This window comes from Poecilia reticulata, chromosome 18 (genome assembly GCF_904066995.2).
Source record: "Poecilia reticulata chromosome 18, P_reticulata-male-v2, whole genome shotgun sequence".
Classification (NCBI taxonomy): Eukaryota; Metazoa; Chordata; class Actinopteri; order Cyprinodontiformes; family Poeciliidae; genus Poecilia; species Poecilia reticulata.
Window position 1 is genome coordinate 8627512 of NC_088847.1, and position 21885 is coordinate 8649396.

The 21885-nt window shown below is 39.5% G+C and overlaps 2 protein-coding genes across 3 annotated transcripts; one reads left to right on the forward strand and one right to left on the reverse strand.

Annotated features, from left to right (window-relative positions):
• Positions 1-466: 466 nt before the first annotated feature.
• ccnb3 (cyclin B3) lies at positions 467-5532 on the reverse strand. 2 transcript variants are annotated; one of them, XM_008435338.2, is made up of 12 exons: positions 5286-5532; positions 4939-5070; positions 4717-4800; positions 4000-4112; positions 3744-3912; positions 3027-3125; positions 2845-2937; positions 2574-2711; positions 2328-2483; positions 2077-2226; positions 785-915; positions 467-693 (listed from the first exon to the last, which is right to left on the reverse strand). In XM_008435338.2, the coding sequence occupies exons 2-12, from the start codon at positions 5020-5022 to the stop codon at positions 621-623; spliced, it is 1290 nt and encodes a 429-aa protein (XP_008433560.1). In that variant the 5' UTR covers positions 5023-5070; positions 5286-5532; the 3' UTR covers positions 467-620. The 2 variants fall into 2 exon arrangements, with proteins under 2 accessions (XP_008433560.1, XP_008433559.1); XM_008435337.2 differs by having other exon boundaries at positions 4939-5073; positions 5286-5531.
• Positions 5533-9182: 3650 nt separating this feature from the next.
• LOC103480405 (uncharacterized) lies at positions 9183-18495 on the forward strand. Its single transcript, XM_008435339.2, has 2 exons — positions 9183-9480; positions 13326-18495. The coding sequence occupies exon 2, from the start codon at positions 13332-13334 to the stop codon at positions 14199-14201; it is 870 nt and encodes a 289-aa protein (XP_008433561.2). The 5' UTR covers positions 9183-9480; positions 13326-13331; the 3' UTR covers positions 14202-18495.
• The last annotated feature ends 3390 nt before the right edge of the window (positions 18496-21885 follow it).

The window sequence follows — 21885 nt, forward strand, 5'->3', positions numbered from 1 at the left end:
GCGACACCGACCTCTAGTGGTCAAAAAGAAGAATTACAGTCACCAGAAATTAAACTTGCAACTCTAAGTCACTAAAACGCAATGAAATAATCGGTAAATGTCTAAATAAAAGTGAAATAATCATTCATTGGAGTAAAGGGTAAAACATTTCTTTATTTTAAAACTTTGCATAACAGCATGACAAAAAAAAAAAAAAAAAAAAGGAATAGCATTATTTGGTTCTTTTATACAAATTATTAGCTTAACATGATAAACACTGTACAACCAGAAATGCATGCATAGCTGCTAACGTGAACAATTTTTTAAAATTGTGGGCCAGTGCATAATTCATTAGTAAGTATACACACACACAGGAGTTTACAGATTACTAATGAATTACAATTTCACTGATCTTATAAAAACCTAGATATAAAAAAAAAAAATCCACTGATAAAATAAGTTCAACATGTTAATAACAATGCCCACATTAAGAACACTCCTTGAGAACTGGTTTTATTGCCAACTTCACACGGAAGACAAACTGGACAACATATAAATATTAAACATTAAATTATGTACAACTTTTTTGTCCTAATGAGAGCCTTCACTCAACTTAAGTCTTTTAGAGCATTTCTCCATCTTCACGAAGAGGCCAAGGCTTTCTCCAAGACATTAATGTCAACCAAAGGAAGAGAAGCTACTTCAAAAAATACCCTGGGGGGAAATAAATAAATTATTCTGGATTATTCAACCTGTCAGCTCAGAACAGCAATATCTCTAAGTGTATTTTTGTTTGCAGACTTACTTATGAGAGTATTTGTTCCGGATGGTTTTCAGGTTATCGTCGGATGGAGCTTGAAGCATAGAGTGGAGTTTTCTGACCACAGGCTTGAAGTCAGACACCTGATAGCCAGAGTGGAACTGCAGGATGGGGCACTGCAGGAGCAACAACACGGAGGAAAAGTTACATCCAGCTTTGGGGTTTAACATTTCATGAGATGTTTGCAGTCTATTGTAAAAGTACTTTGGCAAAAACTGTCACCACTTAACCAATATAAGCTTCTATCTTTGTAATATTAGATTTTAATATACTTCTAAGATGTACTCGTCTCCCGCTTCGTCCACCATTTTGTTGAACAAAAGTTTCCCGTTCGGCCTGCAATGGCTCTTGGGATACATTGGGTTGTTACTGATAGACTTGTTCTTCAAATCCAGAGAAAAGAAGAACGCTTTGGGAGGAGCCTTCATATTGGGGCAGTCTTTGTTGCATCACTGATGAAATTGTAGGGCTGGGATATAACTAAATGCCAATATTAATACACGACAGACATGTATTAATGTCGATAGGAATGCTCAATAGTTTCACTGAACTCCAATCCAAAACCGCACAGCTTTCTGGGGGATGTAGGCAGGTCTGTCACAATAACAATTTTTCCTAGATGATAATTTATTGTGAAAAATTATAATGGTCTCAAAACAATTGTCAAGTAATACTGTCAAGTTGACCCTGTCAAAGGTCAATAAACTTTAATTTTGCAAAGAGCAATGATAATTGAAACTGGAAAATATTTTAACCATCTAAAAAACGGAAATAAAACATTACTCAACCCATAAACAAATTATAAAGTCCACAAACAAAATTGCCCTTCAAAAAAAAATTCAGAACTAAACTGCTTAAAAATAAAATGAAGTGGAGTCAAAACTGTGCATCGCAGCACCAGTTTGTCAATATTTCAGATCTTTAAAACAAAAAAAAACTTAAATTAATCGATGTTGACTGATATGAAAGGCAATACATAATCAGCTTTCAAATGCAGACTTTGAAGGACGCAGCCTCTGAGTTTGGACACATCCCATCTGTGAACTTCTGAATATATTCCATATTGGAGGAAATTACCAATCCTCATTGCTGATCTACATGCACAAGATTCAGTTAGTGATCAAAAAAGCCCAAACAGGGGAAACCCATTAAAGAAAAGAAAAAAGTACAGTTAAAATTTGGGCCAATTTCTGCTCTGAAATCCATCACCAATTCAAAAAAAGTGAAAGCAAGAGCAGCTGTGGTTTAGGTTCTTGTTTCAGGTAGAGGTAACTTACCCATCCTCCCAGGTTTTTGGTGACCAGCGCCATCAGCAGGCAGGCTGATGCCAGCCGTGAGCCCCGCTCCTCCACAAAGTCGATCTCCATCAGACTCATCTCACAGAAGAAGCGAGCCAGAGTCAGCGTGTCCATGCCAGCATTCACACACTGCAGGGAAGAAGGGACAAAAAAAAAGGTTACGCCAAGTTAGACCTGACGTCTTCAATTGCTCTGCTGAAAAACATCATTTACGACTAAAGCTGACCCACCCTGGCGTAGCGTCTGAGGAACCGATACGGGATGGGAATGTTGATGTCGAACGACAGCGTTTTCAGGATGTTGGCTTCAATGCCGATGAGCTCGCGCCGTTTGTAAGCGTCGTCGCAGATGTAGAGGAAATCCTCGACGGGGGGCGGGCAGCGCTCCTGCAACCGACGACGAAAAGACTCAAAACGGTTCAAACTGAAATGTCACTTCAAACCAGCTGGAAAAAAAAAAAAAAAAAAAGTTCTCACCTCAAATTTGCAGGCGATCAGCAGGGCGGTAGAACCGACAAGCTGCAACAAATCCCTGTGGATGGGGACTTTTGACAAGTAGTGGTCTGTCAACTTCACGGCCAAGTAGAGGGTCTCGTGGAACAGCTCAAAGTTCTCCTACGTTGAGGAAAGAAAAAAAGCACGATCAAGAGATCAGACAGGCAACCGCTGTTCAAGTTATCAAAATGTTTTTCTTAGATCAGAAGATGCTTTGATCTTTTCCCACAAACACACTGGCTGAATAAATCACCTGGACTTCAACCAGCCAATCGATCAGGATCGCCCTCATGTCTGGGCTGAGGTAGGGCTGCTTGTCCATGTAGTTGGAAAGGACAAACTTTTCCTGAAAGTGAACAATGAGGATTATGGAGCTGAACTAACAACAAAAGGAACATAGAACTCAATGTTAAAGGCTTTCTAGAGTTCCCTCACCTCTCTCTTTTTAAGGTAGTCGAAGATATCCTTTGCATACTCGGGACACATGTAACAGTCTTCAGAGTTATCAGAGTCGATGTCGAACTCTTCTGGGATCTGTACAAGTCCAAGGAATGTGGAGTTAAAACACGAGGCTTACTTTTAGCCAACTTTAGGCTACGTTCACACAGCAGGCAACCCTGACCGACTCAAATGCGGCTTTTTCCACCCCCAACTGAACGGCTCATTTCTAGTCTTCGCATGGTCAGGTCGCATTTTAACCCATTTTTATGCCCTTGATGAGACGTGTAATTATTATGAACCAGAAGAAGCCAGGCTCGGTAAATCCGGACATAAACAGCAGCTGAAAATTATAATTCTGAACTCATGGACGCTGAAGCGCATCACAATCCCACCACAGTTGGCTCCGACTCCACATCCAAACAGACTTCTCCACTGACATTGCCGTCGATGCTCCACAAGACCATTGCTAGTAGTTGTGCTTTTCAATTAACTTCCTTCATCTTGTCATGATTTCGTGACAATATTGTCAATTCCCATTACTGATTAAACTTTAAAAATGGATCCATAAACGACTGTCCATTATTACTTCCGTAAAGTAATAATGCTGCCGAGTGACGTCAATGTTCTCATGCGCACGCATGTCGCTTTTCGGAGTCGAGCATCAAGACCTGCTGTGTGAGCGTAGTTTTAGAAATGCACTGCTCTTCTTACAGGCTGCCTCTGGATGTGTGCCGGCACTTCCCGGGCTGCAGGGGATGAAACATCTACAGGTTCTTCTGCCAGAGACGAGTCATCCTTCTGCGGCTCCTCGTTCTTCTTCTCCTCTACGTCGGACCTCTCTTTCGCGGCCGGCGATCCCTCGGAGCTCACGGATGACGACCTGCAGAAGGAGAGCGGCAGGGAGGTGAAGGCAACGAGCGAGAAGAACAACGACGGAATATAAACCCAGAAGATCTTTAAAACGTACTTTTGTAGGTTTGTTTGATTCTTTGACAGCACCGAGGCAGAGTTGGTCTTCTTTTCAACTTTCTTCGCCGAATCCCTCTTCCTACCTGGAAGGCTGATCGTCACCTTGTGAGCCTGGAGACAGATTGGATGAGAATTTCAAGAAGTAATATTTAAAGTGCATAAATAAAATCATGTGTGCAAAAGAAAAATTTCAAATTGATCAAGTTAAAGCTTAAAATGTTTGTAAGAGGTCCTGCGAACATCATCTCTGGGCAGCGCCACGTTGAAAATGCGACTTTTTAACTGGGACGCTGTTACATCGCGTTTGACGTCAAACGTAGCTCAGAGTTCCGAGGTAACTGGAACGCAGCATTTATCAAAGCATACAGCTGGACCACAAAAAAGGGGGAAAAAAAGAACTTGTGTGAAAGACTACATTGTAGTTGGTGCATCACAAACAAGGAAAGTTGCACCAAATGATGGCAACCTTTGCACTTATGTGACATAATACAGGGATTCCGTTTTGGTACAATATTTTAATATTTTTTCTAAAAAAAGAAAAAGAAAGAAATAGTAGAAATGATCTCCTCGCTGCCCCAATCATCCACTCCCATTGCCAATACTTGATACATTGCGTCTCCTCTAGGCAACATGTTGCGCCTAGCTTTAATGCTACTTTTCAGGTCGAGTTACGCAAGTTGCCATATTTTTCTAAAGACAGACACGCAGAACTCACATTGGTGATGTCGATGAAGGCAGTCCTCTTCTTGGGAGCTCCATGAGGAGGAGACGAGGACCGCTTCACCTGAGTGGCCTCTTCCTGAAACAAGCAGCACAACAAATCATGCAAATCCTCTTGCATGTATTGCATCGTTGTAGTACGTGCACGGTCACACCGTTTCGTTGCATGCTTTGTTTGGCGACTTAAAGAGAGATTTCTGTTGCCCATTCCCCTCACCTGGTTCTCCGAGGCTGCTCCATTCACCCTGGATGCCTTGTTCCCTGCAGCCTCTTTGTTTTTCTTCCCTCTTGTGAAAGGCATGGCAGCTTCGTTCACCTTTATCCCGCGAAAACAACTGTCCAGTCGCCGCTGCTGTTTGGATTGCACACAAGGAAAGCATAAAATGGCGCACTTACACCAAAAACAAAGCAAAAAAAATGAAAAAAACCTCTTCACGGCTTTAGCACAGAGGCTAATTTAAACTCGCTCGCATAAAAAAGGGAGTCTCTGTGGCTGAGCTTGCATGACGGGCGGGGTTTCCTCGAAACGGCTCTGTGCTCGAAGACGCCGAAATTTAGTCTTACCTTAGTGTGCTTCGCTCTGTTAAATCCAGTTTAGACAGTAGAGAGTAGCCTTTTCTGGAATATTTATTCCAATTTAGCAGCGTTGCTTCACAGTCGGAAGCGCTTTCAGCTGAGGATCTGAATCTCCTGCGCCTTGCTTTCATTGGCTAGAATTTGAGCCAAACGGACCAATCAGGAAGCGGAACAGAATGCAGTTGATCAGAAGCGCTGGTTATAAGTACCAGCTCCTACCGGTGCACTATCGCGGAGTTAAAGAAATTAACGTGCTTTAGCCCAAAAATACATTTTCAAAAATCATTGTAGGGGTATTTTAATTGCTTACATTTACTGTATAAAAAAACCTCTTTTATACAAGTAATGACTATTCCTTTCTAAATGTAGCATGTTTCTGAAAATGACGACGAACCCGTCTGTTCGAAAACAAACACACCTTAAAAGAACAGGGAGGAGCTCTAGAGGTATTCAAACTCATGACAACCAATAGAAATTCACGCTTTAAGGGCTTTGTTGCTGTTTTGTTCAGGGAGGTTTTAAATTGCAGTAACCTGTCATCTCATGGGATACATACACGTGTTCTCCGTCTACCTGTTATCGTTTAGCTACTGAGTAAATAAATAAATCTACTTTAAACTTTTCAAAGGGCATCTTTTGATTTCTTGATGTGCTTTTTAATTGCTGAAAGGAAACGTCTTCACTACACTGGAATCAAATTATTACACTTAGTTTAAAATACATACTTTTCATTTGTTTGTGTGGTCATTGAATGGAAATGCTCACATGAAGAAATAGGGTGAGTTAATTCTAAGACTTTTCAAATATTCATCCAATTCTGTAGTGCATTCATTGCAGAATAAGAAGTAACAGAAAAAAAGACAAGTAATTTATCATTTCATACATGTCAAAACCAAGGTGAACATTCCTTTAGCAAAAAAACGACAAGCAACAAAATAGGATGTCTTAGATTTTTGAGTTTTTACACATCTTTATCACAGGTTAGAATAATAACTGGCCTGTTGGGACTCAGAAATACAGAGGAGTTGCATCAACAGTTCTCAACGTGGGCGGTAGCGCCCCCCAGGGGGCGTTCAGAGGACAGCAGGGGGCGCTGGCGGACATTTTTACAAAAGGGGGGCGCTGGGATGATTTGGGGGGCGTTTGGTCGAAGGTAAACTTTACATCTTAAATGCACAACAATGCCAGTTTAGACTTTGAGCAACTTGGTAAAACTGTATTGTGTAACATTAAAACATGCTTGGCTGCAACTGTATCGATGGCAGCTCTTCTACTATTCAGTGTTTGTTAGCTTCTGTTAGCTTCTTGGCGCAGCTCCGTTCTCCTGCTACTGGTAGCTAAAATCATGATACCCTCACTGTGTGTCCCTCTGAAAAATGAACCCATTTAAATCAAGAAATCCCTCCATGGGTGATACCATGATAGAGGGCGTTCATTTTATAGCGTTAACACCGGTGCTGTAAGTGGTCCGGTATGAAACGGGGGTGATAGAACAACACAGCACTTTCAAATTTCAATAATCAGAATGCAGAGAATGTTTCCGTTGTTTTAAAAGATGTATGTCAGTCTGCCTTTTCCCCATCGATACGCTTCCTAACCGCCCTGCACCTTAGGGGCTTAAAAAAAAAAGACGCGCACATTGCGCAAAACTCTGAAACAGGAGAAGCGGAACATAAAACGGAGCAACGAACTAGATGTGAATTATGGCATAAAAACAGAGAGTCCGACGCTGAACTGTGAAAAATCAACACATGATGTGAAACACATGACGATTAGGCAGCGCAGCAGGTGATGAGTGAAGATTACTGATGGTCAATAAACGATAAAATAAATCTAGCAACAGGAAAGAAACTAAAGTGGACATAGCAATAAACCAAGAGAGGATAATATTAATCAAATGAAACTAAATTGAAATGAATGAAGAACAAAATGCAAGAATAAACTAAGAAACTAAAGTAAATACAGAGGAATAAACTGGTATGGCAAGACCTTTTGAGCAATAATTAATACAGAGAACTGTATGGCAAGAATAAACAGACACTATTTCCAGATTAAAGGTAAAATAATATTGTTGAAATGTCATGGGTTTGTTGAGACCATATCTAGTACTGAGAATAAATATATCTTACAGACCATAACAGTAAAGAACTGATCACTTATTTATGTTTTTAATTAGATTTGATATATTTATTTCTTTAATATTATTTTTCATGTCGGTGTTAATGTCATGAGGCTGACGACTCCATGACACTTTCAATTTGACTCATTAGGATTTGATTAAGAACCAGATTTGTTCTTTGTAATTTCTGTCCAGTAAAACTATTAATCTATAATCAATAGACGGGTCTATATAAAGATATAATCCATGTTTCTGTCTCATATTTGTATGGCATTAAAAGAACCTGGAACTTTTGTTTTTCCGCCGAAAGCTCTGGTTTGCACAATAAATGCCATGTGGGTGAAGTTTTATGGATGATACTCTGATGTCCCATTCTCCTGAAGGCAGCACAGAGCTGCACCACCAGAAACTGACAAACACTGAAGAGAAGAGCTATGATTAATGTGGGAAATTATTTTTGATGATAAATACAGAAACAAGCATAAAAATCAAAACATCTACAATAGTGATAGTAATATTAATGATAAAATAATGGTCAGTGCAAAGTAGCCTGCAAATTCTTTGGTGGGGGGCGGTGAGGGACCTGGATAAAGGTTAGGGGGGCGCCGGCCCAAAAAAGGCTGAGAAACACTGCATTAGATAATAGATGGTCATGAAATTTTGAGTACACTCCAAGAACAGGTGAAGATGGAAAAAAAGAGAAAACTGGCAGCAAACAAGCATCTCACTGCCAGACGTTTGGATTCTTGTAAGAGTATCAAGAACTGAGGCCGTAATTTTTTTTTTGTCTTAGTACGTGGATAGAAATAAATTTAAGCTAAAGCCAAGACCTTTTTCCTTTGACCTGTCAGAAAGAGTTATGTCTTCTCTGAGTAAACCCTCAACATACATCATTTCATGTACCTAACTCCGCAGATCGTTTTTGATACATGGGTGGGGTTTGAACGTGAAGTTCTGGGGTTTTTTGGTGGAAACGGTTCAAAAAAATCCAAGCCTACCCGGCCATGTATGAAATGTGACTACCCGACCCTTTTAAAACATAACTGTGGTTTAAAACCCAGGCCTGATTTTGTTTTCTTGTCTTTAATCAATATTTAAATAGGTTTGATATTCTTTTAGAGTGACAAACAGCAAAAAAAACAACAAACTAGGAAATCAGGAAGGATCCAAACACTTTTTCACATAAATCTCAAATATTTTTATACAAAATTATTTACAACTTTTAAAGAAATACAAAGGTTCTAGGCTGTAATATCAAATTCAATTGTATAGTTTAAGTACTGCCAACATTTATTTATTTACTGTATTTTTTTTTTTGCACATTTAAACACATGCTTATTTATTTGTTGAACATTTATGTATTTATGTACGTATTGCTAATTATGGCAGGATTAGGCCTCCATAACCAACTTTTCCTCTTACTTTCTCCTCCTTGTTGCTCTCAGTACTTTTTTCTCAGGTTTCTATCATGTTATGCATGAGTGGCAGAATTTGGTGTTTCATATCCCCACCGTCCTAAAATAATGGCCTAAGTCTTTTTTTCTTTTTTTTTTCCAAAAGCAATTTTGAAAAAAGAAAAAAAAATCACCACCCCTTTTTTTAAAAATGTGTTTTAGGCAAATTAAAAAAAACATCACTTTTAAGAAAACAACGACTTAGCCCATTATTTTTAGGAAGGTGGCGACATGCAGCATCATCACTCATCAACTATTAGCTGCATGTGTGGTTTCTTGACTTTCATATTTTTTTGTCTTTTTTTTTTTACATATTTATCAAACGTAACTACAGATGCAAACTTAAACAAAAATGGAAACAAATGTGTTCTAAAGAAACGTGGTCTCTAGATTTCAACCAAGCAAACCGAAACGTCAACGGAACCAGTCGACAGTACAACACCGTCCTCTGCCACTTCCTATTTTTTTCTCAGTGCTGTAAATTTCTTAAACTGGCTCCTCCCACGCACAAGTACACTTACAGAAACTTACAGGAAGTGAGCAAAACTGGTGAACCCTTTCCCATGTCACCCATTTACACTGAAGACACTGTGCACCAAGCTCCAATGTGGTAAGTTCGCCTACATGCCGATATAGTTCAGGCTGCCTGTTGCTTCACGTCTTTCTTTTTCAGTTTTAAGCTTCGTATACGTTAACTTACCGTACATCAAGTTGACTCTCAGGACTCTTTCTGTATTTTCACTCAATATTTTTCTTGTCTTTTCTATCTTCCACTCTCAACATAGTCTGTCTCTTTTTAGTTCTGACAGCTTATATGTTTATTAACTTTTATTTGAGGCATTTTTGAATTTCTTCTCAGTCATTTTATTTTCCCTGAAGGAAATGATGGCTTGGGATATTCACACAAACCTAAAATAGCTTCTTGCAGAAGAGGTTTTATTTCCCCCTCACTCCCTCTCAACAGATGAACCAGTGGGAAAGAAAGAGGACAAAAATAAAACCTTCATCAAAGGTCAAGTGAGGGTTCAGTCAAACACAAAACACACTTAAAACTGCCTTTGTACTTACTGCACATGTAGTGCATTTGGTTGCTTGTTAAAACTCCAACAGAGGCGTACTGGTGTCATTAATTTAACACACAATGGCCAGGGTCAACATTTTATGTTTGAGGTTGTATAATATAATGAGAAGGCGTCCCAAATTCGACGGATGCTCCTCTGCCTCATCAGAGTGTACAACTCGCATTGTCAGGAGAAAACATTCTTTGTTCTTGCTGTAATTTGTTCCACATCTGCTCTGAACTCTGCATCTCGCCCGTTCTGCGGTCTGTATGTTTCCTATTGCCTGATTGACAGATCGGACAGCAGGATATTAGTTCAACAAGCCATTAAAATGTTGGAAACGTGTTTGCTGTGAGCGACTGGTTTGTGGAATTAAAAACCCCAGGATGCCTCTGGTGATACTCGAAATGCTAGTTTGCGGTGGAGGAAGATGCGAAAAGGGAAGATGAACTGTTTTTGTCTTAGTTTGCCATAAAAGGTTGTTGCTAAAGTTTACAGAATGATAAAAAAACATATGTAGGTGGCTCCATTGTAATCTGCGCTATATTTAGTTTAAGTTTATCTAAAAAAAACCCTACACTGTAGTTTTGTCTTTTAAAAGTGCGAAATATAGATTTTACTTAGCTAAAAAGAAATGACCATCTACAAAAAGTTACACAAAGTAACTTTAGAGTTTCTTTATTATTATTTTGGATCTGTGATTCTAGCTTGACACGTTTTCCTTTTTTTAAAATAATTAACACATTTCTGACATCTCATTGATTTTTCTTTATGTTTCTAGAGGCTCACATTTTTGTAAACTTACTTTACCTTAAAATTAAGTGTTCAAAAAACAGGAAGAAATTTTACAGCAGTGTCATCATTTATTTACAGTTTGCTTTGCTAGCTTAGCAAAGCGGTATTGTTTACATTAGCTTGGTTCTCAAGATTTATCCCAGTTCATGCTTTTGTATTTCTCGTCAGGTGTATTGGCCAAAGTTGTTGTAATTTAAGTTTGGCTTTAAAAATTAACATCCACAAGCCAAAACTAACTTAAGCTACACCAGTTTTATCTTTTATTTATGATCTGCTATGCTAGTTTGACACCTTAGAGCTATGTCGTTAGCATAACCTGGTATTTTAAGGCCTAACCAATTTGCCATTTTACAATGCCTCCCCAAAGATTTAGAGGCACATGTTGCCATAAAACCAAAAATGGCCTCATTGTTCATTTTGGACGACAGTCAATTGTAACAGTACCAGAGAAAGTATCATAAAAATAGTAATCTGACTGATTTTGCTACAAAAAAGTTGGCACATTAATATGGAGAACTACAGTTTTTCTTATTGACAGAGAAGCACACAACCAGTTGGGCAAGAAATTTCTCAGTAGTCTGGTCATGCAAAAATATTTATATCAATTGAACAATAACAACGCATAAATATAAGTTTGTGGCTACTGAGTTACTTTGGAGTCCAGGGATTTGCAAGAACATTAAATAAACACAATTAACAATCATGACAAACTTGAACTGGGAGCAGATGGTTGAGTTGAAGGTCCAGTTCAGTCGCCTGCTTTCTGGAAACACCAGGGTTTATCATGGATTGTTAATCGGTTCATCCCCTCCCTCACGATGAAGCCTCAGCATCGTGGAAGAGCTCCGGTTACAGTAAGACAAAACCTGGGAGCAAATCCTACGTTTTTCACCTGCAATATAAATAAAAGTTAATTAATGTAAACTCAAATATCCCGTAGAAAGGAACTAGAATAATCCAAAAGAAAAATGATCAAAAGTGAAAATGAGAACAGAATAATAATTTACCTTATTCTGTGATAAGATCAAAATGATCCCACATTTAGAAAACTTCCTCTTCCTTGGTTGATCCATGCCGTGCAGACTGTGTAGATCCGTGACACTTTTATGACTCTATGTGTTATTGTTTGCATAAAATAGATTTCAGAACCAAGCAACACTTGACTTGGTCTTGACAAAACATTTGGATGTTTATCCCATGATGTTTTCCTGCTTTCCCAGCCTAATTCGCTGGAATTCCAAAAGCTCCACAGAGTGAGTGACAGGTTGCTGCTGCCGCCAAGGCCAGCAATTTGAGCCAGAGCAATTTTGAACTGAACTTTCTGCCTGTCACATCCGGACTGGCTGACAGCTCATCTGGTGACAGGCTGTGGTTGAGGCCCTTATCTTACTTTCCATCCTAAGCTTCAGAGGGGGACTTCCTTTTCTCTCTGTTTCTCTGGTCTTTCTCTTGCTTTGAAAGATTCCTAACTCAATTCTCTCTTTTAAAGTTTCTTGAAGCTTTCTGTCAATTCGTAGCTTATCAGCTTTTTTTTTTCTTCTTCTCTAAAACGAAGCAGACTATGACCCTGAAGAGAGCTGAGGCACCATTTGTGGGCAGAATTTGTATCCTGCTATGCTTTAAACTGAGCTTTTTTTTTCCCTTTTTTTTTTTTGCTTTTAATGAGAAATATTGCAGCCAAGCCATTCAAACAAAAATGCTTAGCGTCATTCTTTCTATAAAAGTAAAAGCTCTGGGAATTTTTAAATGCTAAAACTCATATAGTGCCAAACGTTGAACTTGAACTCTTTCATATTTTGACAAAATATCATCACAAACTTGCATTTTCTTTTAATTTCTCCTGAAAGACCAGCGCAAATCAGTTTACGAAAAGAAATCAGAAAAGCTGTGTGACCGTTGTATTACTTCGATGTCCCAAAATGAAACTCAGTGTAACAAATTACCTTTGGATTGGTACACTGGTATATAATCTTAAAATCTTGCTCATGTGAAAGAACCATGTTTTCTGTTGCAAAAACCTCACTCTTATGGAAAAAAGTCTTTAGAACTCTTATTAGGTGAACTGCTCAGATAATACCAAACTTACATAGACTTCATTTATAGCTAACAAGGTGCTTCGTTGATGCAAAGATAGATGAAAATAGTTCAGATCAGAGCTCGTTCATGTGTTAAAACGGCAGAGCTAAAGTTCAGACGTAAAACTCAATGAAAATTTGGGAAAAAATTAGAAAATTAATGTTTAGAGATGTCCTATATCCAATTTTATTGAGCTTGAGCCACTTTGCAGAGAAACATCCATGAAAAGGTCTCTAGATGTCAAAAGCTGGTAGAAATAAACATAAAAAAAATGAAACTGAATCTAAGTGCATTCCCCATAAAGTACTCACTAAGAGTATTGACAAAAAGTACAACTAACTTTTCTTTATACAAACCTTTTTTTTAGCTTATACTGTGGACTTGTGTCGTACTTTGTGTTGGGTTATCACATAAAATTTCCAAAAGTACGCTAAAGTTTGAGAATGTAATGTGACAAAGTTTGCAAAAGTTCAACATGGATTCCTTAGGAAGGCATTGTAGCTTATTGTCTTTATCTTCACAGGATCCAATGCAGACTCTAAGTGCAGACTCAAAGTGGCGAGAACCCGTTCCCGAAACCTCTGGCAAAAGAATCTCCATGTACGCCGACATTCTGAACGAGTTTGCCCAAAATCTTGCAGGCAACATAATCCTCTCCTCTCTAGAGCAAATGGAAAAGTTGGAACCTGCGGTGCTACAACCTATTCAAACACCGGAGACCTTAGCCAAGGAGTTGGCATCAGCAATAGTTGAAGTTGCTCTGAAAGACGTCTGCTTGCCTCAATATCCGCCATCAGATGTTGAAAAGAATGACTGTGAAGAGGCTGAAAATGGGCCCCCTGCATCCGGAGAAGAAGAGGACCTGTTGGAACTAGAGATGATTTCCTTAAGGGAATTACAGACCCACAGAAACTCTCAGTCCAACCATCCACCTCTGTACCAATCGGGCCTTCCTGCTGTAGGTTCCCTGGACTACCCAGATGCCCCTCCGACCACCCCCCTCATCCCGGAGCTGGAGCGGAGCAGGAACAGTTTTGCTCGGAAACTCAAAGGGGGACTGGCAAAAGTCTTCCTGCCCTCTCCTCCTCCACCGACTCCGAAAGACAAGGAGAACAACTCGGGCGGTGTGATCAGTGACCCCCAAGTGGAACTGATGGAGCATCTGATGCATTCCCTATCTACAAACGACCTGGCGAGAGACGGCCTGAAGGCGCATGGAGCCAGCGTGGAGGCTTTCGCAGAGGTTCTGTCGTGTGACGTGTTAAGCTGGGTCTTGAGCGTGAAAAACGAGCAGCAGGGGTCGGATGAAAGCGATCTTGATCAGCTGGCTCACCAACTGGCTGAAACAATCATCACTTCATCGCTGGATAAAGCTAAATGTGACCTCCTGTCTGACTAGTACGTGTTTGTTCAGGAGTTTTAACGTGAGGTCCTTCAAAATTGTCTCGAGCAGGTAATATTTCATCATCAGGAGATAACCCTTTTGGCATCTTAATTCTGTAAAAATCCAGATTACGGCTAAAGATATGAGCTACTCTGAAAGGGATCAAGGCATATGTAGACTTCTTCCCCTCTTAAAACATCTCGAGTCACGTATAGTGTTAATGTAAATGGTACTTCATTAACTTTCTCAGAGGGTTTTCATTGTATCTGTCTACTTGCATAGAAGTCAATGATTATCTGAAAAAGAAATATAGGTCGGAGGTAGTACGCCACCAGTGTTCTTCCATTGTGAAACCACGTGAATTCTTTCCAGTCAGAGTAACCACAAAAGACATGTAAAAGCAGAAATCTTCTCAGGGTGCATGTAAACCGCGGTGAATTGATTTTGACGCAAATGTACTTTTCTAATCGATTTTTTACATTTTTTTCCCCCACGATCAAAAAAACCTCAAATGTTTTGTTTTTGGTAAGCTTCACACAGGAAGACGTTTGGTTGCGAACTGTTTCCTGCCTTCATTTTCTGTGTAACACTCATCTGTTTGATCCTAATGACTTCACACTTTAAACACAACCACAAGCTCACAAAATAGCATCGGCATAAACTGCTACAACATTTTCACAACTGGAACTGCTTTAAGATGATAAACCTCTGTATTGCTCTTGGGCACCTCTCTGGCTAGCTTGTGGCTTTAGCCCAGGGGACAAGCTAATCTGGATTTTTATAAAATAAAATGCCAGGATTTATCTACTGCAGAACAGATAAGTTCTGCTCCTACCTAACCTGTACAAGGAACTGTTCCTTTTAGTTTGGTTTCTGTCTTATTGTTTAGTATTCTGACTTCCTTTTTAGGCTTTCTAAATAAAGCTAGTTTCGCTCAAAGCTAATATGCTAATGGCTATATTTGTGGCTTTGTCCTGCTGAGCCCAAATAATGGTGCCAGTCCAAAACAGATGTAGTACTTTGGTTGTAGCTCATGCAGCCTCAGGGATCCAGCACCTGTTGCAGTACATCCCCTTTAGATGGCAGCACAGGAGAAATGTTCTGGTATGTTTTCAGCCCAATCCAAAAAGGATTAGGTGTATGGATACAAAGCTGTTCTTTCTTTTCTTTAAAAAAAAAAAACTCTTAATTTGAAAGAGTGTAAATTGAATGTGTTTCATGTATCTAATTTAAAATATGCAGAATGTGTTTGCTTTGTTTTATGCTGAACAGTTCTATATATGTTGGGTTCATAGGAAAAAGAAGAGCTGCATGTAACACATCTGAGAAATATTTATTCCACCAACCGAATTATTTTTATGGTCAAGGCTGGGTGTTCTCTTTGCATTCTGTTTTTACAACTTATATTGTATGTGTTAGTATTTAAAATTTTGTCTTAAGCCAATTTTGATGTATAGTCTTGGTCAGGAACCTTCTGTGAAAAAGATAATTTCAGTGTTTTAAGGTTGAATAAAGGGTGAAATGGATTGAAAAACAATTAAACAAACAGATTGTAAATGTCTATGTATGGATATTTTTGACCGTTCGTTGAACAGAGTATGTGTGGGGTCAGGCACTGATGTTGGACATTTTCATCCCAAGGTGGTGTGTTAAGTGAACGCAGGGTCAGACCTGTGTGTAGACTTTCTCAGTCATGTCTTTCTGAACAGTGAACTAGGTCTACAGACATGTTGGAACAGGAAGCACCATCCCCAAACTCTTCCCACAAAGATGATCAGAAAATTGTCAAAAATGTCTTTGTGTGCTTCAACGTCAAGCGTTCCTCTCACTCTCATTGAAAAAAACTCTATACATCCATCCATCCCACTTTACATTTGGCAGACTGCAGTCAGGAAGTAACATTGTCCTGAAGAGTATCAACCCAGAATTGCCCACTGACAGAAAAAGAGCGATTCGTCTTTCTATGAAACAAAGAAAGATGAATCGCTCTTTCTTTGTCAAGAAAGACAAAAAAAGAGCTGGTCTCTTCTAGAAGAGAGTCCAGCGGCAGTGTGCTCTGCACCATTGAACCCAGCTCTTTATTGTTCTTGGTAATGTAAATTGTCATTCCATCCAAACCCATGAAGTACTCTATGTACCGTTTTTAAGCTAATCAAAGGCCTCACCACATTTATTGGTCTGTAGTTACTGACTCTGGAGGCAGTTGGCAACTTCATTCAGCATTCACTGTCTCCACTCTGTGGTTTTACGTAACCTACCACTACCATGCCCGCGTTGCTTTTGCTCCTTAACTTTATTACGAAACCGCCAACAGTTGACAGTTGAATATTTGGGATTTCTTTTACAAATGGAGTTATTGCACGGAACGAGCCACCCAGCTCATGAAAGCAACCCATTCTTTCATAAACAGAAGAAGGCATGTTTGATTGTATGCACCTGTGTTTCTCACAGTGATTTAAAAAATTGAATGACGTGACTGGAAAGGTCACTCAATACTTACGGAAAATGTATGGTAAATCATCTTTTTCTTAACCCATTTGTCAAAGCTGAATATTGACAAGTGAGTTAATCTCTTCCTCAAAACAGATCATTTACATGATGCTGGTTGCTGGTTAAGATCAACTGGAGGCAAAAATGTTATCAAAAGTTCTTTACGTCTGAAACCTTCGAATGAATGAAAACCAGGAGCTAACCAGAAGGTATTTAGAAAAGGCTTTGCTTGTTATGAGGAAACCTTCACCTGTTTCCAAAACAATAAAACAAAGTAAATCTAGTTCTCCGTAGTCTGTTCCTGGTCTGCCACTAGTTAAAGCAAAACAAAGAGACTCAACTTAGGCTGATGAAAACAGACATTTGGGCCCAGAACTTTTGTTTGTTCTCTTTATGTTCACTTAAACACATAAACACACGTACAGATGTGTAAATAATTTGAGGTGGGTTTTTTTACCCCAGACACAGATGGATTGAGTTAAGCAAAAAAACAAAAACAAAAAAAAACGGTGGATGCTCAAATGTGACATTCACAGCAACTAAACATGGACTGGAAAAAGGGCAAACAGGCTTAAATACAAGCACAGTGGTATAATAATACGACTAAATAATAATGTTTCAAGAAGAGATAAAACCACACAAAATTTTACACTTATGATCCCAAGAGGAAAACTAATAATTCAGTAGATCCCATCTCTTCTTGCATGTAGCACCAGGTGTGGCTTAAGAGTTTTGTGTGAACAGCTGTTGGTTGCATTGCCATGAAATTCAAGGGCTAAGCTGATGCTACCATGCTGGTTGAGACTCCGCAATGCAGTGAGACAAAATCCGGTGCGAGTGTCCAAATATGTCAGATAATTAAACACAACAAAAAGCGTCCCCAGGCTTCGTGTCTTGGTCTCCTTTGCAGGATTGGCTGAGAGGGTTATTTTCTTCCAGGGTCTGAAAACGGATCGCTATAAAGATCGTGAGGGATGAAGAAAGACTGCTTATCATTAAAGACTCACCACCACAGCTGTGAACATTTTACACTCCAAGCTTTTCACTTAGTAGCTTTACGCAGACTTTAAAGCTCCCACTTCACTTCTACTTTTATTTAAAAGCGGGGCTGAGAGCCGAACTCAGCGCCGACCTTTATGGGCGGGTGGAATGAAGTTCTATTTCCAGTTTGTCAGAAGCCATGTTGAGGACACAGCAAATACATGGATGGCATGCATGCAATATTTTTTTTGCATTATGCTTTACAGATGGACCGGTGAGATGCACACTATGTGAAGATCTATATGTTTTATGTGGTTTGGTGTACAAATCCACCTGAACAAACAGTAGAGCTTGGAAAAATATTAGTTATTTTAGAAGGTCGAAACTCACCCCTAAAAAATTAGGGAGTTAAATATTGAGTACTTGTTCGTTGACAAATGTTATCCAAAAGAAAAAAAAAATCTGAAAGTACCCTTTTAAAAAGTGGCATGGTCTTCTGCTGCTGTGGCCCATCTGCTTCAACGTTCAACGTGTCGTAACACAAGAGACGGCAACAAGCATTTATTTCTACTATTCTGTTCTGTCCAACCAGTCTGCCTGTTTTCCTCTGAACTCTCACACCAACAAAACATTTTTATCCTGAATGTCATCAGACAATTTTCTGCTAACTTGACGAATGGTTGTGTGTAAAAATCCCAGGAGATCAGCAGTTTCTGCTCCCTCTGAGTCCAACAACCACGCTGTGTTCAAAGCGACTTAAATCCCCTTTTCTGATGCTTGGCTCAAACCTCAGAAATGTGTTTTCATCACATCTAAACCCATTGAGTTGCTATGGAATCACAAGCAATCGTACAGCTGTAGCTAAAAATAAGTGAACATTAGGTTCAGCCAGTTACTGGAAATGAGGTGGATGAATAATATCTGCAAATCAACAGCTAAAAATTGGTTTTAAGGAAATTTGGTGTGAGCTCAAACCATCAGCGAAAATGGAGAGAAAAATCTGAATTGGGAAAATCCCAGGTTAAGGAACATGTCTTGTTGGCAGCACGATAGCACAACAGAAGTACTTTGTCCATACTTGTCCAAATAGATTAAAATACGGCCCCCGTTTTCAGACTCTGACAAATTACCGCGTCGGGTCGACTTGTTGGTTTCAGTTACAGAAATAGCCCCTGAAAAGATCCCCTCCGTCTGACGGAGGAGCAGTGTGGGGTAAGGAAGTTTTCAAAAGGGATACAGTTACTGCTTAAATATTCTTCCCTTAGAATTATTTATTTAAAAAAAACTTTTTTTACCACTTACACACATATACGGTTTCATTTTAATCTTATAAAGTAACTGCATGTTCGACTGAAAATCTCAAGAGTCTTTTGAAATGAATTTGACAACAACAAAAAAAAGATTGATTCCTTTTTGGTTGAACCAAATGTGCACGACGCATACACAACTAACTTGGCTGCACTAAGTTATAGTCCCCCGCCCCACTCTGACATGTAATATGTCTTGGAATACTTCTCTAAACTTTTGGTTCCCACTGCTAATCACTGTTATGTTTTCTTACCAAGGTAATACTGACTGATTCTCATTTGCACACTGACAAACAGCGTCGCATTGATGAGCTGCAGGGCTTGCTGGACAGCTGTGGTGTCAGAGGAGGTGTACATCTGGAGAAAAGCTTGTGAGGAGATCAGCTTCCACTAAGCAAAAGGGGGGATCTGGGGAATGAGTGAGATGATGGAAGAGAGAGAAAGTGCTATGGCAGACGCTGGATGGATAGCAGAAGGGTTTCAACATCTAACAGCAGGAGGTATAGCAAAAAGGAGGAGTCAGAATTTTTTTTTCCTCTGCTGGAGGGGAGGAAACCCATAAACATCCTCTTTGAAAACCTCATGCATCACCGTTTGAACACTGCGGAACGTCATTCTCTACCGGTGTGGGGTGTTTGCCACGTCTTCCAACCAACCAAACAAATGGAGTTCAATTTGCTAATTAAAAACATGTTTCTTAGGATTTCTTGTTCGACTCTTTGCTTCGTCCAGAGGGTCTGGACCCTCGGCTTTTGATTAATGATTGCTGTCTTGAGATTTTACATTTTATCCAATGGCTAACATCTAGCCATGTCCTCTGTAGTGTGCTAGTTTGCTGCTCTGAAAAGCTACCGGAAATCGCCTGTGCTGTAAACAACCATCCACCACTGCAAAGGAAAGAGCGTAGAACTGAATGAGGTAGCTTTTAATGCTAACTCAATATTTGGAAACGTGGCCAACAAGGACCGAACGACTCTGTTCACTTCCTCTGCTGCCATTGCCAAACAACAGACAGACTACAACTCCAAAACAGCGCAGAAAATCAGCATCGCCATTTGGATAGGTTGAAATTCTACTAGAGGAATCCACTTCAATGGGAGAAAGCGCAGATGGAGCACTAAGGGGATATGAGAATCGAGCATAAGGCAATGGCCAGCCTAGTGTTAATTCAGAAAGGTAAGAAAATAGGGGCTACAAACGATGAACATTCCAAGCCATTAATTTCTTAATTTCATGGAGATATTTTTCCCTATGCTCCCATTTACCATTCCATGAGGAAAGAAATATAAATGAGCTAGCTGAAACAAGCTAGCTGAAAAAGCTTAGTGTTCTTACTTTTCTATACGTTATAGCTAATTGAAGTCTGACCTGTCATTAGTTGACTGTTTGGATAACAGCAAATTGTATTGGCTTACTTTGTTGGCTAGATGTAGAACTACCTTTAATTATTATGATGTTTAATAATGATGTTGGCCAGATCTAGTGAATTTTTATCCCAATCACAAAGGGAGCTGAATGAAGATATAATGCTACACGCTACAGATGTAAGCAATAATAACAGAAGAGGTATATTGTGTCATTTGGGGAAGAGCGTGTCATCAGCATTTACACTTACCAGCCTCCTACTCTGTTGTACCTGGTTTTGAATTAGGAATTACCGTAATACATTCTGGCTCAGATTCATTAAGCTGTTGAAGACATTCCTCAGAAATACTGATTTCTGATAACAGAACCATATGATGTAAAGCTCAAAAAAGTTAATCTTATATAATACCGCCCCAAACAGGTGTACCTAATAAAGTGGCTGGTGAGTGGAGTTTTATGTGGTGTGTATTCCTATTGGTGTCTATGGGAGACATGAAGGACTCTCCTTGATGCGTGCAACCAAATGTTTACTGTAATTCAAGTATGTCATTAAAGTTGCTATATGAAACCGATACCCAACTCAATTGTGATTGGTCAAAACTCGAGACTAAGGTATTTCAGAAATGATGTCAGAAATGAAATGATTCGAGGTTTTGATTTCAGTTCAAGTTCTTGTTCGGTAAAGCTCTTGTTTGATTTCACTGAAGTCCTGGTTGCCCAACAAAAAGCAGTCAAACTGTGATGAATTCATTAGCGGAAAGCTGCCATATCTCCGTGGAGACACGCACTCAGATGATGTACCGTTGCTCCCCGATGAGCTATATCCAATAATGGTTTCATTAAAGAAACAAAAAAGCTAAACTGGCTGCAGCTGTACACATATTTTAGCGTAAGTTAGAACACATTTCTTAATTGTGACAAGAAATCTTTCTTCAAATATTTTTTAAAATTTATTGCACAATATCCATCCTTCCATTCATTGTCTGTTGTGCTTGTCCAAGGTCAAGTTGCAGCTGCCAATCCAGAGACCTGGACATGCTAGAAATTAAGCTTTTCTTGGTTTATAGATTTAAATAAAGATCAATTTTACTTTTGTCTTACGCAATGAGAAAAATACCAGTGAGAGTTACTGATAAAGTGAGTGTGGGACCCAATAAAGATGGCTCATGGACAGGACCCAGAATGCTTTGCTATCCCACTGAAAGCATACTGAGGTATCTCGGTCATCTGTTGTAGTAACATGCTAAAAGTGCACAGCAAAAGTTTTAATGTCAACAGCTGTCGATCCCACGCACTTAAAGTGATACTATCATACTGTTTAGCTAGGCTGAAGAATATCTTCAGGATGATGCAGGAAGCTTGTGCCATGTATGCACCACCGGAAAACACTTGAGTTAGAAGGAATTCAAGCGGAGCTGCACACTCTGTTTGACAACTAGAAGACATATTTGAGGAGCAGTACCTAAAACGGCAGGGTGCCCGATTTATCACTGGGCTCTTGACTCTGAAGGTGCCGCTAATGGGTCATGTCTGTGGTTTACTTTTTTTTTAGCAAG